Source organism: Lampris incognitus, chromosome 21, assembly GCF_029633865.1.
Source record: "Lampris incognitus isolate fLamInc1 chromosome 21, fLamInc1.hap2, whole genome shotgun sequence".
NCBI classification, from domain to species: domain Eukaryota; kingdom Metazoa; phylum Chordata; class Actinopteri; order Lampriformes; family Lampridae; genus Lampris; species Lampris incognitus.
The window spans coordinates 23,279,087-23,296,487 of NC_079231.1; the positions used below are offsets into that span (position 1 = coordinate 23,279,087).

At 48.7% G+C, this 17,401-nt stretch overlaps 1 protein-coding gene across 1 annotated transcript in view; it reads right to left on the reverse strand.

The window, feature by feature from the left end:
- bin1b (bridging integrator 1b) overlaps positions 1-17,401 on the reverse strand; it is a 43,378-nt gene that overhangs the window by 24,230 nt on the left and 1,747 nt on the right. The window contains exons 2-4 of the mRNA XM_056301337.1: positions 3,465-3,545; positions 1,528-1,582; positions 555-649 (exon numbers count right to left, since the gene is read on the reverse strand). Coding sequence (XP_056157312.1) covers positions 555-649; positions 1,528-1,582; positions 3,465-3,545 — 231 coding nt within the window. The remainder of the gene's footprint in view (positions 1-554; positions 650-1,527; positions 1,583-3,464; positions 3,546-17,401) is intronic.

The following is a 17,401-nucleotide window of genomic DNA, read 5'->3' on the forward strand; positions in this document are numbered from 1 at the left end:
TAGGGACAATTCAGTATGGGTGATTCACCTGACCTACATGTCTTTGGATTGTGGGAGGAAACCGGAGCACCCGGAGGAAACCCACACAGACACGGGGAGAACATGCAAACTCCACACAGAGGACGACCCGGGACGACCCCCAAGGTTGGACTACCCCGGGGCTCGAACCCAGGACCTTCTTGCTGTGAGGCGACCGCGCTAACCACTGTGCCACCATGCTGCCCGTAATGTGGAAATATTTTTGCATATTCTGCACATCATCTGTTGACCCCTGGAATCACTTCCTGATGCCCTGGGTGGCCCCCCTCCCTTGAAAACCACTAAGCTGGAAGAACAAAACAGGACTGCAACAGGAAGAAATAAAGAAAATGGGGAAAGCATGATATCTTTAGGACACATACAAGTCGTTCAGCAGAACATGCTGTTGGGTTATAGCCGAGGGGCCATTAGATATGTGTTAGAAGATACCAGGAGACACACACACACACACACACACACACACACACACACACACACACACACACACACACACACGTGATGCTGGCTGATCTCACCTCTGCCAGGGCATCCACCTCCTCCTTGCCAAACCACTCTGGCTCGTACATATCCGCCAGACAGTCCTGCAGCCGCCGAGACGCATCGTGCATGGCTAAGAAGACGCAGAGAGAAACAACAGAGACAGTCAACACAAACAGGCAGACACACAAACACACACATGTACACGCAATGAAAAAAAAGGGCGGAAGCAGATCCATACATACATACTATTATTTTCTAAAGCAATCGCAATCAAGCAACCCAGAGTTTACCAAATGCTGCAGAGCAGCGACAGCGTACACAGAGACAGGGTCACACAGGAGAAGGAAAGAGGACCGGACGAGCGATGTCAACGTACACTGTCCTAATGCAGAGTACAGCATGTGCAGAATAAATGCATGAAGGAAGGCTTCACTGAGACATACAGCACACTAGTGTTTGGGTAGAGGAGAGGGTACGTATAGCATCTAAACCAAGGACAGAGACAATTCACTTTAGTCAGTTAAAAACAAGTAGAATTTCTGCAAAGCTTCATCACTGAACTTCATCTGTCATGATCAAGTTTCCTTCTGTGGTAGATAACAATACCAAATTAAGTGTTATTTCAATTTTCATGAATATATATAAATTTTTAATATATTATTTATATTATATAATGATATTATATATATAATAGTATATTATATAATATATTTGTATATAATATAAATAATAAAATTAATTGTATATAATTAATTGTATTATTCATATTATATATAAACATATTAGATTATATAATATATATAATAATATATTATATAATATTATTTTTAATATAGTAGATGTGGTTAGACTGACAGTAAATTGTCTGCCGCTGGTCCTGCTGTCAATGCACTAACTAGCACACCAAAGCAAACCTAGACTCAAAACCAAATGCAGCAAAAACAGCAAGTCAGTAGGACTGTCAGGTTTTAACCGACGGGACTCACAAAGACAGACGTGCTTCCTTACTTTTAACTGCCACTAGGTAGGCTTTCAAGTCTTTCTGCAATTTAATGCCTTCTGCCTGAAAATGCAACACAATGTGTGTGAGCAGGAGTTTGCTTGGGAGGGTGTATACAGATGGATGGATAAAGAGGAGAAAGGGAAGAGGAAGGAGGAGAAAATGCCCAAAGTATCCATTTAAAGACATTCATTCTAGTATTGACCTTTGACATGCTGTTTTTCTTAGAACAAAAGACGAAAAAACAAACTGGCGGCAGCGTGAAGAAAACTTCACTGCTGATAACTTTGTTAACCTTTTGTTACCTTTTTATGTTAACCACACATTTGAAATTCAAAACTGAAACGGAGACACGTTTAATCATGGCAACCGTGTTGACCCGCTGCTAGCCTTATCCAAACAGCAGCACTGCACCATTTCATGTGTAAAAGTCGTATTTGTCACACAAGTATTAACTAAATCACAATTTACACCACACTAAATACACATGGGTTGCACCACCCCAACTGTTATTACTGTAACGACCACGGATGTGTAGACTCGCTAGCCTCTGGCTAACGGGCCGGACCCTTTAGTTGACTGGTTAGCACGGTCACCCATGGCCCAGATAGCATCCGGATGTGGGCCATTTCAGGCAATGATGCGGCACTGATGGTCTTCTTCTGGTCCTGACAAAACGGATGTGACCCTGAAGTGGCCCGTGTGGTAAATGGTGAATATGGCCCAAATATCACAAAACAAATATGGGCCACCTTTGGCAAATATGTGGCACGTGCAGCATTGCTATGGCTTGGTTCTGGCCCAGATCTGGCAAACAGGAGCAGACCGCCCAAGTGCCATCATTCCATGCGGTATGTGGACCGGATGGAGTGTAGGGTGTGGGACGGGTCTGGGCCACAACAATTTTGCTATCTGTGGGAGCGGGGAACCCAGGTTCGATCCCCGCCTGCCCCCTGAATTCGCGCTACATTACTAAGAACTTAGTTATTACTGAATTCTTACACGTACCAAAAAGGAGGCGCTGTCGTTGTCGTTAGCTTAACGGAGCTCTGCAACATTTTATCAAGACAGCAGCAATAACACCAATAGATCCAACTTAAACTACAAAAAACACAAAAAATGGGGCATCCGGGTGACATGGCAGTCTATTCTGTTGCCTACCAACACGGGGATCACTGGTTTGAATCCTCGTGTTACCGCCCGCTTGGTTGGGCATCCGTACACACACAGATGTGGGTATGTGTCCTGGTCGCTGCACTAGCGCCTCTTCTGGTCGGTCAGGGCGCCAGTTCGGGGGGGGGGGACTGGGGGGAATAGCTTGATCCTCCCACTTGCTACGTCCCCCTGGTGAAACTCCTCACTGTCAGGTGAAAAGAAGCGTCTGGTGACTCCACATGTATGGGAGGAGGCATGTGGTAGTCTGCAGCCCTCCCCGGATCGGCAGAGGGGGTGGAGCAGCGACCGGGACAGTTCAGAAGAGCAGAGTAATTGGCCGGATACAATTTGGGAGAAAAAAGGGGGACAATCAAAAAAAAGTGGAGACTATTTGTAGCTGTTATTTGAAAACAGGGAAATATTAGTGGTTTTACATGATACCGACTGTCTTCTTGATTTGTACGATGATGCGGACATCTTGGTATGACATCGTCCCATGAGGCCAGCTCGCGGTTCCATATTTAAATGTGTGAACAGTTTTTGATTGGCTGGCTGCTGGGACATCTGCCTAGCAACAGATTACTTGAGTTTGAGCGGTGCAACCGAAAATCGTAAATCGCTGGTTTGAAACCAGCTGACGGCAAGAGTAACAACTTCACACATAAACATAAGCAGCAGGTTTACGAACGGCTGGTGCAGCGCTGCCCAGGCTGTCACGACTCGGTACGAGAATCAATGAAGCACAAGGACGTGCAAGAGTTTTTACGGACAAGGCGGGAGAGATTCTGACCATCTGCTTGTTGAAGTTCACCACCGTTTCCTCGAAGGCCGTGTCCCGCGTCTCGTCCGCTTTCCCAAGCTTCTGCAAGACCTGTGGGGGAAGAAAGGGGACAATGAGACGACACAAAAAATACACCAAAAACGAATATAATGTATTTCAAAACCGCGTGTTTTGTCCATGCCCTGTGCACAGGTCACAGGAAGGCGTCAGGTGGAGCAGAAACGGCACAAACACTTGGAAGTTATTCATGGGCTTCGTCAGGTTTGTTCATCTGCATTTAGAGACAGTAACAGGCATTTAGACACCCAGATAGCAAAACTGCTGTGGCCCGGACCCGTCCCATACCCGACACTTGATCCGGCCCACATACCACGTGGAATGATGGCACTTCGGCAGTCCGCTCCTGTTTGCCAGATCTGGGCCAGAACCAAGCCATAGCAAAGCCGCATGTGCCACATATTTGCCAAAGGTGGCCCATATTTGTTTTGTGATATTTGGGCCATGTTCACCATTTACCACACGGGCCACTTCAGAGTCACATCCAGATCACATGTTGCCGAGAGTGCCGCATCTTTGCCATTAAAAGCCCACATTTGATTTGGCATATTCGGGCCATATTTGCTATTATACATGTGGGCCACTTCAGGCTCACATCCATTTTGTCAGGGCCAAAAGAAGGACACCAGCTCTGCATCATTGCCTGAAGTGGCCCACATCTGGATGCTATCTGGGCAAGCTGTGTCAATACAGATCATCCATCCATCCATTATCCAAACTGGTTATCCTGCTCTCAGGGTCGCGGGGATGCTGGAGCCTATCCCAGCAGTCACTGGGCGGCAGGCGGGGGGACACCCTGGACAAGCTGCCAGACCATCACAGGGCCGACACACGCACATTCACATTCACATTCACACCTAGGGACAATTCCGTACGGTCAATTCACCTGACCTACATGTGTTTGGACCGTGGGAGGAAACTGGAGCACCTGGAGGAAACCTACGCAGACACGGGGAGAACATGACAACTCCACACAGAGGACAACCCGAGACGAGCCCCAAGGTTAGACTACCCCGGGACTCGAACCCAGGACCTTCTTGCTGTGAGGCGACCGCGCTAACCAGTGCACCACCATGCGGCCTAGAAATCAGAGCTTCAGATATAAGTGTTTGTATAGCTACTTGCTGCAAAGTTTCTAGTCCCCTTGTCAAACAGTAATGTCTCTTTCCAGAAATCAGGACCCGGCTACTCAATATAATCCAAAGACCTTGCTATGAGCAGTTTCATGTAGGTGTAGTTCGGTCCAAGAAAATAGTTCCTAGCACTACAGGTGAGAGGAAAGACATGTGTTTTTGATTTTGGGGTGAACTGTCCCTTTAAGAACCCCCCCCCCCCGGTTCAGATGACATTTCACCCTCTGGACCACTTGCGTCTAATCAGGCCCACCAACATTATTTGCAGGAATTCCAGTTTAATACTCGGTTCATGTGAGTATTTAACCTTATTTGTGATTAAAGTCTACATTTAGATTTAAATCAACTCATCCAAGGTAAATTACACTGGGATCCACCCCAGAATACACTTCTGATTCCTACAACATCTCAGACGTCCAGTGATAATGAATGCAAAGTTCATCACATGTTTCATAGAGAAGCGGTATGGATATAACAGTTTGGGAGAAAAGGTGGAGTTTTACAGCGGGAGCCATCAAACAGCCCTCCATGAAGCCATCAGCCGTTGCAGTCTATGTTCTTCCTCAGTTACTGCGGACAGCACTGAAGACTCATATTGTAACATAGGACACAAATGCTTCCTATTAATACAACTTGCCGTCTCCTTTCTGATGGTTAAACGTGTGTGTGTGTGGGGGGGGGGGGCAGATATTTAAACCTTCTAGAGGCGGAACTACAAAGCAGCAGTGGTGCAGAAAGCATGAAGTTAAAATAGGGATCTTACATTGTCTAAATGGGTCAGTTGTAAGCCACATGTCTGTCGGTACAGAGGTCAGGTTCAGATGCAGTCTGCATTGTTCTCTATAGAGGACATTTGTTTTCACAGTCTGTACCCAAGTAACACTCAAAACAGGGTATAAACAATCAAGTACAGCACCACAACAACACAAGTGTGTTATAGTGTGCACAGGCTATTTAAGGCAGTGATCGCTGAGGGCACAAAACCATGCCACTGTGTTACCTGACTGTGGGAACCTTTGTCTATAGCCTCTACGCTCTCAGGGTTTGCATTGCAGCGAGTCTGAAGGTGTCAGGAAAGCCTGTCAAAATACATTTTAAAGAGCTCAAAAGTAAGGCAATTTAGGAGAAAGACAAACATGAAAAACTTTGTCTCCCTATACGAGAGAATAATTACATTGGCAAAACACTAAAATCCAAATATATTTTTAGTCTGGTCAGTTTAGCAAGAATTGAGCTTTTAAGCCTCGTTTTCCCTCTAAAAAGGGAAAAATTAATCATCTCCATCTTTTGCCCCCCCCTTTTCTCCCCAATTGTACTTGGCCAATTACCCCACTCTTCTGAGCCGTCAGAGGAGGAGCTAGTGCAGCGACCAGCACAAATACCCACATCCGGCTTCCCACTCGCAGACACGATCAAATGTGTCTGTAGGGACGCCCGACCATGCCGGAGATCATCTCCATCTTTTGAGTTTCATACCTGATGTCAATATCTTGTAGGATTAACACGAATCATCTGCCTAATTCTGGCACTTGCTCCTCGAAAGTTCTTCACACACAAGTGAAACTGCGTTGCAATGAACTCAAATATTTTACTCCAGGGCAAAAATGTTAATTTCTTCAAGAAAACAAAACTTAAAGAATGGATAGGAGACTACACCCAGATAGCAAAATTGCTGCGGCCCGGACCAGTCCGACACCCGACACTACACTCTTGTTTGCCAGATCTGGGCCAGAACCAAGTCATAGCAATGCCGCATGTGCCACATATTTGCCAAAGGTGGCCCATATTTGTTTTGTGATATTTGGGCCATATTCACCATTTACCACACGGGCCACTTCAGGGTCACATCCAGATCACATGTTGCCCAGAGCTCCGCACCTTTGCCAGAAAAGGCCCACATGTGATATTGTTTGTTGATTGGCATATTCGTGCCATATTTGTTATTATACATGTGGGCCACTTCAGGCTCACATCCATGTTGTCAGGGCCAGAAGAAGGCCACCAGTGCCGCATCATTGCCTGAAGTGGCCCACATCCGGATGCTAACTGGGTGGCCTACCTACAGTGTTTTATTATGTCCAGCACTCTTTAGGTTTCCACCGGGTTCTGAGCTGTTCCCGTTCCCGTTTGTGTTGGAGGAACGTTATCAAGACTTTACCACGAGCTCCCTGTAAAAGTGGACCCCAATCACACATGTTCGACAGCCTCACAAGCACCTCACACCGGGGCTCTCAAGTCTCACGCATTGGGCGTGAGACACACGCATTTCAACTCGTTCACACGGTCACCCTAAGCTAGCTAGTTGAATCCCTGCAAATTTCAGCAGCTATACTGACACTTGTTTTATAGTCTTAGTTCAGGACCCATTATTCATAAAGCTTTTCTCTTAGGCCACCACTAAGAGTACTTATAAATTGCACTAAAAGTTTTTAGTTTTTTGTTAAGAGTAATTCACAAAGCATTTGAGACCAACTTGTAGGAGGACTTTACCAACTTAAGATGAGATAAAAGTTATGCTTTGTTTGACAGCTATTTCATCATATTTTATCCAGACCTTAATTAATAATTATTAATTATTGCATTTGTCTTCAAAGATGTCAGGGAAGAGGCAAATGAGCATTCTTTCATGCTTCGCTGTGAAGGATCAGCTCCCTAAAAAGGTGGCCAGGTTAGAGGAGGACACTGTGGAGAAGGCAGTAGTGGAGGACACTGTGGAGGAGGCAGTGGAGGAGACAGCGGAGGAGACAGCTGGGGTGTCAGTGGAAGAAAATGATGAGGACACCATAGTAGATGAGACAGTGGAGAAGCCGCTTGAATCATTTGGAATATTCAAAAAAGTGAGATTGATGAGCTTGGTGTTTTACTGTAAGACAGATTGTAACCTGACATCAACCCTGTCGTTTGTATTCATAATGAACATGTATACGGGCTTACTGCGCATGTTAAGTGACATTCTCCTGTTCTCGTTCAGGTCACCAGTTCTACCTGCACTAAAAAAATGATGAATTAAATAAATATTTTTATTTGTATGAATTTATGTGTCATTTATCAGATCAGACCCCCGTCCCCACCCCAACCAATCCCCCACCAGCACCGCCGCCAAAATCTCACCCTGAACTCAGTTCACAACTTGAGAGCCCTGTCACACCCAGGCACGATCCGTGTTGGTGTTTTTCCCACAACATCCTAATTAAGGTTGCTCCAGGACCATCATAGCACCGGACCAATCCCGTTGTTGTGACGTCGTGCCTTTGTGACAAGGGGAAAAATACCAAAGCTAACCTAAACTGTAAAGTGCCTATAAACTGCACAGTAGACTGGTTAAGTTTTACAACCTCCAACCAGCTTTAATCACCATTCCGTGCTAAGCTACAATTGAGGTCGCCACTTGTGTACGTCATAAGTCCTCGCCTGTAATTTAAAGTGACACACCATAACTCTACACCAGCAAAACCTCAACCTCAACTTAACCTAACACTTAACTGATAGCTAACCTTAACCTAGCTGATAGCTAACCTTAACCTTGCTAATAGCTAACCTTAACCTAGCTGATAGCTAACCCTAACCTTGCTGATAGCTAACCTTAACCTTGCTGATAGCTAACCTTAACCTAGCTGATAGCTAACCTTAACCTTGCTGATAGCTAACCTTAACCTAGCTGATAGCTAACCTTAACCTTGCTGATAGCTAACCTTAACCTTGCTAATAGCTAACCTTAACTTAGCTGATCGCTAACCCACAGCCGTCCCCCCCCCCCGAGTCACAAAGGCACAGCAGCACCACAACGTGACGGGTCAGCTGCAGTGATGGTGTTGGAGCAACATTAACCATGACGTCACAGGAACAGCACCAACATGGTGGTATCAGACACACCGCACACCCAGAGCCACCCTTTAGAAAAGCATACTGTGCTGTTCACATATGCGGGTAAAGACGTAGAGACTGCAGAGACAGGGGTTAAAACGACCACAAAGGTATCAGAAGGAAGGTATCAGAAACTGGCACAAAATACGTTTAGCTGGTTATGATCACCGAGTGGTATTAGAGGGAAGATGGCGGCGCGAATTCACGTTTGCGGCGGCCTCACCCAGCACCGCCCCACCATGCAGGGTCTTTGTCCACGTCTGCGTCTAAGTTTGTCTTGGTTTGACGGCTGGGAGAGCTGGCGCTGGAGCGGCTGGGAGAGCCTGGTCTGCTCAGTCCGGTGGGCCCAGGGACCACGGCCCTGCCCGGAGCTGCGCCCGAACAGGAAGCACCGAGGGCGGTCTGACAGGACGCGGAAGCGCGGCAGGCTAAGCTAACTGCTAGCCCACGCAGTTCCGACGGTCATCCTGGCTGGCGTTCGCTCTCCGTGACAGTGATTTTTTTTTAAATATAATTTGGATATATGTGTAAGTTTGGATATATGTGTTCTTTTAATGTGGATAAAGTGTTCCGGATTCCTGATTAAAGTCCCCGTTTAGCGCACCGAGGACATCCGCAGTGTGTCGTTTATCCAAACGAAAGGAAGCGGCGGGGCGGGATTCGCTCGGGAGGGAGATTGATTTGACTGACAGCCAATCACGGCCGGGCATTTTTAGACGAACGTGGACGTCAAGACGCTATTGGCTAGTTTCAGGTAGATGATCGCTTCTCGCTCTCGGATCCTTCACCGGACCTTTCTGTTACCGCACCCTGCGCGGTAACTACAGAATTACTGCGTTTGTCGGGGAGAGAAGATAAATCTTATTAGCAAAATTAAAGCGAAACCTTTTTTTTCGCGGGAATTTCTGGAACATAGATGTAAATCAAGCGCAGACAGATGAGGTACCAGAAATTAAAATACCTTCTTCGTGTCGTGGGATATTTCAAAGCACACGCCTTCGTGCCTCACATCCGGTTGCATTGAGGAAATCATCCTGATCTCTGTTCAACGTCATATCCGGACTGACTCCCATGTGTGGAGGCCTGTGCATACATGCTTACCTCCAGTGTCCTGGTGTTGTTCTTCCATTTATTTCGTTTTTTTTATGGTTTGTTGTTTGTTGTTTGTGGGAGGGGGAGGGTCTGCAAGTAGTACTAGAAACTGCTGTGTACTGGACTCGGATTCAGTATCTGTAAAATCTGTGACGATTATCTGTTTTCTATTCCATTGTTTGGATCTTTAGTGGGAAACCTTCAAAAGACTTTATTAGTCATTTTGGTTTATCTAGATTTAATCCACAAGGCAGGAGACAGGCAAAAGCACGTGTTGGATTAGAGAGAGAGAGAGAGGGAGAGAGGGAGAGAAAGAGAGCGGGCGAGCGAGAGACAGAGACAGAGAGTGAGTGAGAGGGCGAGTGAAAGAGAGAGAGAGAGAGAGAGTGAGAGAGAGAGCGAGTGAGTGAGAGAGAGAGAGAGAGAGAGAGAGAGAGAGAGAGAGAGAGAGAGAGAGAGAGAGAGTGAAGAAATGAGGCGGAGGCTGTTCCTTTAGGCAGCAGTGGGCATAACTGTTGGACAAGGTCACCGGCTAATCTGATCAAATGGGCGACTCGCGGCACATGGAGGAGCCTCTAACACCCCGGCCACCTGCCGCCCTAATCCTGTCTACCACCACGGATGGCATGCAGCGAAGAATCAGGGACTTCCCCACTGCCCCCACTGCTCCCCCCCACCACACACACACACAACCATGTCACTCCATACTTGTGGGGACCCCTCACTGACTAAATTCATTCTCTGGCCCTTAACCCTTACCCTAACCTTAACCTTAACCAAATCCTAATTCTAACCTTAGCCCTTAAACACAGTCCTCACCCTAAAATAGACCCTTTTCCTCATGGGGACCCATAAAATGTCCCCATAAGGTTGGTGGTTCCAGGTTTTTGTATCCTGATGTGGACATTTGGTCCCCGTTAGGACAGGAAAAACCTGCTACACACACACACACACACACACACACACACACACACACACTGCCAACATAGCTCTTCCAGTGGCTGGCTGGAGGTCATGCAGTCATCCGAGCCCACTCCATTTTCTCTCTTTCATTCCCACTCCACACCTCATGCTGCACCAAACCGTCTTAGCAAGTCGCCCAGAAAAGTGTTGAGCACGTCTGTTATTTGTTTCTGGGGGGAAAAGACACCCCCTGTCTATGGGGTAACGATGAGATCGATTGTTTAAAGAAACAAAACCAAAATCAAATGGCCTATTTCCCTCATTTCTTTGCATCAGGGTGACGCTATCTCCACACTAGAGAAGGTGTAACTCGTCCTGCACTGGCTCGAGAAGCTGACTTGTTGGAAGGGAGTCCTCCATCACTGGGGACTACTGACACTCATCTTTAACTTGAAGTGTTTAAAAGTCTCAATCTGTGACGCATTTGAGCTTGATGGCTGGGAGAGCTGGAGCTGGATTGGCTGGAGGAGCCTGATCTGCTGCGTCCTGTGGGCCCAGGGACCACGGCCCTGCCTGGGGCCCAGGGACCACGGCCCTGCCTGGGGCCCAGGGACCACAGCCCTGCCTGGGGCCCAGGGACCACGGCCCTGCCCGGAGCTGTGAGGAGGAAACACCGAGGGCGGCCTGACAGGACGTGGAAGCGGGGGAGGCTAAGCTAACTGCTAGCCCATGCAGACCGGCAGTCCGACAGTCATCCTGGCGTTTGCTGTCTTGGACAGTGAATTATTAGTATTATTATTTTAGATATATATTAGATATGTGTGTTCTTGTAGGTTGGATGTTTTTGTCTTTTTGTTGCACTGCTCTGGGCTGGGGAAACGGTGCATGGAATGAAATGACAAACAGATGTTCCTGATTCCTGATTATAAAACCGAGGTGTATTTACATCCATAATTGACGAGTTTGTGCTATAGATTGAAGACGAGCATCTTGCGTCTTTCTCAACTGGTGGTAATAGAAAATATAACAGGAATAGAAAATATGGGCCAGTTTTCCTCCGATCTCTGCAACCACGAGCGATGTGAACGAACCCTTTGCAGAATCAGAAAACAGTAGAAACTCAGATTCAGGACTTGTTTACTGTTAGTCCTTCTGAGAGACCTTTCAATAACCTCGGGAGGGACAGCAGGTAAATAAAGTGGAGCAAGCGACGGAATCCATAATTCCGGTTTCTGTTGACCGCTTATTTGTGCCATTTGCTCTGTTACGGACGGACAAAGACGACTGACTGGTCAGGTCATTATGCACGTGACTGTGATCACTGCTGGATGATACAACGCTGATTATTAATCAGGACTAGGAAATTAAAAGTGGACAGAAAGAAGGCAAAGTTAATGGACATGTCTTCATACAAGACAGTCAAATCCTGTTATGTGCTCCGACCTTTCCATTATATGTCCCAATGGAGTCACTTTAGTAACAATAAAGTTTGGGGTTTTTTACGATTTTTAGTCCCCTGATTTCTCATCTCATCTCATCTCATCTCATCTCATCTCATCTCATCTCATCTCATCTCATCTCATCTCATCTCATCACATATCATCTCATCTCATCTCATCTCATCTCATCACATATCATCTCATCTCATCTCATCTCATCTCATCTCATCACATCACATCACATCTCATCTCATCTCATCTCATCTCATCTCATCTCATCTTCAGCCGCTTCTCCGGGGTCGGGTCGTGGAGGCAGCAAGCTAAGTAGGGCACTCCAGACGTCCCTCTCCCCAGTGACGCCCTCCAGCTCCTCCTGGGGGATCCCAAGGCGTTCCCAGGCCAGATTGGACATACTATAGTCCCTCCAGCGAGTTCTGGGTCTACCCCGGGGCCTCCTCCCTGTTGATCCTCCTGGACCACGCCGGAAGTCGGCCACCCCGGTCCCGAGAAGGTAATGGCTGCAGCCTGCGGGAAGGCGGAGTTGGCCCTGTTCAGCCCCGCCCACAGGTGCAGCCCCGCCCGCCCACAATTCCGGGGGGGAGGGGTCTACTTTGCAAACTCACATGCTGGCTTCTCCAGTCACTTCTGCCCGCTGCAGGGTTCACAGAATAAATGGCCAACATGCACCCCTTCAACCACTGATTCCGCTGATATCCGCACTGCATGTGTAATAAAATACTGTTCTTAAACCCTTCATGTGGTGTGTCTCCCCCAGTAAACAATACGCGTGTGTGTGTGTGTGTGTGTGTGTGTGTGTGTAACCGTTGGGGCCGGACCTGTGGGGTAAAATGCCAAATCAAAAGCACGGTGAGTAATCGACGTGGGCTGGGGAACGAGGCACGGTGACGTCATGAATGTGGGCGGGGCTGGTCGGGCTGGACGGCCAACTCCGCTTCCCCGCAGGCTGCAGCCGGTACTGCTTGAAGTTCTGGACCCAGGCAACCAGCTGAACATAAAGCTTATGGATGTAGAGCCACCAAACAACTGATATCGGCATTGGTATCGGTTGTGAGTTTTCTAGATAACCGGAAATCGGTTCATTTATTGCAGTAACTGCTTCTTGCACATCGGCCAGGGAAAACAGTTGTAAAAGCTTCTCCTCCAGCCTGTGTTGGGTCCCACTACCTTCCACACGGAGTGACAGATAAATGGGCGCGGGGGTGGTCAGGGGTCAGGGGTCAGGGGTCTGCAACCTTCCCTAGGAATGTCGGGGGGGAGAGAAATAGGAGGACAACCCAGAAACCCTACCCATCAGCATCACAACCTGCCCCTCCATTACATGTAAAACGTCCTCACAGAACCAAAACCATCATGGACTGGAGCAGACAAGACCGATCAAAAATACCGGACGAGATTTAGAACCAGGTGTACAAAAATGTGGCACCTACAGAAGTGAGATCTCCCATGAATAATTCCTCGTCCGTCTCACTTTCCATAAGAACTTGTTGACCCAAACGCACCACTGCAGGTTAATCAGAGGAATCTACTGAAGTCCAGCAGGGGCTTTTATTCTACTGTCATTCCTCTCTCAGATGGACACACACCATTAGAATGAATACCTTGTCTTTTTAACAGTGAAGCTACCGTCTGTGGTGTTCTTGTGTTCGATCACCAGACTCTAGAATCCAAAGGAGTTGAATCAAGTGCAACTGGACTTGGTATATAGCCGTGAAGACGTTTCGCCTCTCATCCAAGAGGCTTCCTCAGTTCGTGCTGAGACCAAGCTAGTCCAGCTTGGCCTAGTCAGAAAGACACGAACTGAAGAAGCCTCTTGGATGAGAGGCGAAACGTCTTCACGGATATATACCAAGTCCAGTTGCACTTGATTCAACTCCTTTGGATGACCGTGACCTGGATGAAGGAGAACATTCACAGACAGACTCTAGAAGCTTTAGAAGCTGTACCACATTGCTTGCAGGCCACAAGTATTTTTACACTTTTAGTTCCCGCTACAAAAGTGAAAAGGGGAAACTGCTGTTTTCCATGACTGGCTGCACAAAGAATCCTTCAATAAACAGGAAGAGATTTGAAATTTAGCCCCAAAATAGAAAAGGCGCAAAACGCGCCACTCTCGCATGGCCTCTCTGAAATGAACCCATGTTCCTTCATATCAATAAATCAACGGCACGAGTGGACTCATTTTGTTTCTGATTGTTGACATTGTTGATAGCCGCGCTTTGTGAAGATACTCTGCTTTTCATATTGATATTCATATCAACTCGGGGGAACTCGTCTTCCTTTTAAACGACTCGAAGACACATGCTAGGATGCACTGGGACACATCAGCGGTGGTGTTTCCTCAGGTCCTCGGGGGTTGCAGGTCTTTCAACATCGCACCCCCTCTCTCAGGTGACCCAGCCAGGGTTGCTGAGGCCCTGGCTTGTGTCCCAGCAGCATTGGCCCACGGATCACTCCTTCTGATCCAAGGCCCTCTCTGCAGCCTCCATGGAAGACTCAATGGCTTGCACAGAGAGAGTCTAGAGCAGGGGTGGGCAATCCTATCCAGGAAGGGCCGGTGTGGGTGCAGGTTTTTGTTCCAACCAAGCAGTTGCACACCTGATCCCACTGGTCCACCCGTAGAGTCTTTGCTGGGGAACTTGATCAGGAGACGCCTTCACCCACACTGGCCCTTTCTGGATAAGATTGCCCACCCCTGCCACCCCACTTCTATGGGCTCACAACGCGCCTTCCAGCCTCTCCTCCAGCACTGATCCGCCAGCTCCTGGTACTTGGACCGGGCTTGGACTGGACTTTTAAACAGATTACATAGTCATGAAAAATGAAGCCTTCAGTCCAAGCTAATCCCCCATCTCTTACAACGTTTCTAAGAAAGTTCTGCCAATGCGAAGTCGTGGCGTTGCCCTGCGGTTGGTGGAGGAGTTTGGGTGTAATGCACCTTTACAGCCGGATGTGCCCGGCGGTAGAGGTGCAGGGCTGCAGCAGGAATGGAGGCGACCACTGTGTGATGACTAGCTTAGCTTGACAGCTGCCAGCCAGGACACTTTGAAGAACCTCAGGTTGTGAATCAACACTACATCCACCGAGTCACCGTTCACATGTCTCACCAAAGACCAGTCTCAGTGGCGCATGTGTCCCCTGTCTCAGCGGCACATGTGTCCCCTGTCTCAGCGGCACATGTGTCCCCTGTCTCAGTGGCGCATGTGTCCCCTGTCTCAGCGGCACATGTGTCCCCTGTCTCAGCGGCTCATGTGTCCCCTGTCTCAGCGGCGCATGTGTCCCCTGTCTCAGCGGCGCATGTGTCCCCTGTCTCAGCGGCTCATGTGTCCCCTGTCTCAGCGGCTCATGTGTCCCCTGTCTCAGCGGCTCATGTGTCCCCTGTCTCAGCGGCACATGTGTCCCCTGTCTCAGCGGCACATGTGTCCCCTGTCTCAGCGGCACATGTGTCCCCTGTCTCAGCGGCTCATGTGTCCCCTGTCTCAGTGGCACATGTGTCCTCTCCAGCCGTGGTTTCACTGGTTTCACTGCTGGTGAGTCACACTTCCAGCCTCCACTGACTCACAATCAGTTCCGTCTGTCAAGTAGGTCTGGACATGCAAGGACTAGGCCTTGGTGACTCGCTCTAATACATCATCATCTGCACTGATACAAAATTAGAAAACACACACACACACACACACACACACACACACACACACACACATGCACACATTTCAAGTGAAGTTGATGGATGAATGTCTGATCCACTTTCTTAAAGATCAGGACCACAAGACACTGAGGATGGCAGCTAGACGTGTGTGTGTGTGTGTGTGTGTGTGTGCGTGTGTGTGTGTGTGTGTGTGTGTGTGTCACACACTCCATCAGTACGCTTTGTACTACAGGGTATAGATGGCTATTGAAACTGAGCTTTACATGCATGCATGTGTGTGTGTGTGTGTGTGTGTGTGTGTGTGTGTGCGTGCGTGCGTGTGTGCGTGCGTGCGTGTGTGTGTGTGTGTGTGTGTGTGTGTGTGTGTGTGTGTGTGTGTGTGTGTGTGTGTGTGTGTTTCACAGAGACTGTAGCTGTCCGCTGGTGTTCAGTTTCAACACCAAAAATACACCCACAAGCTTGACTGGGCTGCAAGCTCTCTCTCCCCTATCACACACACACACACACACACACACACACACACACACATACACTTAAATATATACACAACCAAAGCCCACCTATCCAGCCTTCACTGCACACCGCATGAGACAGACATACTGAACTGAACACACTTTGACAACACCTGACTCGACCAACACCGGCTGATATCGATGGGTTACACACAGACGTCAAGAGTTAACAAATAATTCACAACATTTAACACACACACACACACACACACACACACACAGACACACACACACACAAACACACACACGCCGGCTGTTGGGAATTAATGTGATGAGGATGAGGGCCTGGGGTCTATAGATAGCCAAGCCCCCCCCCCCAGCAGCCCCCCCCCCAGCAGCCCCCCCCGGCCAGGCAGCCGTGCGGGGGCACGCGGGGCTGGAAGGGAGGGACAGGTGTCCAGACGGGACACATCAGCGGGTAACACACTGAGCATCACTAATGACGTGTGACGTCACCCGGTGACCTCCGACTGGGACACGTGGCCCAAGACACCACCCGGGCTACCTGGGGACGGACAGGTGGAGTTGAGTTCCCACCCGCTGCCCCTTGGCTATACGGTGAGTAGCTGGTAGATGAAGAGTTGGGGGAACGGGTCGCCCCCAAACCCGTGTCACCGCTGTCCCCCCCCTCCCCCCCCCCCCCGCTCCTCCCATTACCACACGACCCATCCGGATTCCACTGAGAGGAATTCTCCCAGCATGCTTTGCAGGACACGGGGGGGGGGGGTAATTACATCACGATATATACTGTACCGCCCTGGATTCTTCCCTCAGCTGCCGGGGCGGTCATTCCAAACGCAAACTCCACCCTCACACTCCACCCTCACACTACACCCGCTCAGCCAGTCCTGTGGCGAGTTAAGAAACCGGAGCTCCTCCAGGACAAAGTGGTGAACATGTCTCATTTAGGGGCGTGGCGGTCTATTCCGTAGCCTACCAACACGGGGATCGCCGGATCGAATCCCCGTGTTACCTCCGGCTTGGTCGGACGTCCCTACAGACACACAATCGACTCTGTGCAGAACTGTAGCGCACTGACTTCCGGTTTCTACTGCAGCGGTCATACCAGTTTCCTGTTTGTTTGGCGCGTAACATCGACAATGGCATATTTTTCGCGATGCCTGCAAGACTCCCCCTGGATAAACGCCAGAAGGTCTCAACTTGATACGTACAACCTGAAACCTTCCACCCGTGTGCTGGGAGGTGCGGGGGGAGGTGTGTGGACAGTTGTGTGCGTGTTGTTGACATGTATCCGTGGTGAATCTTGCAGGCATCGCCA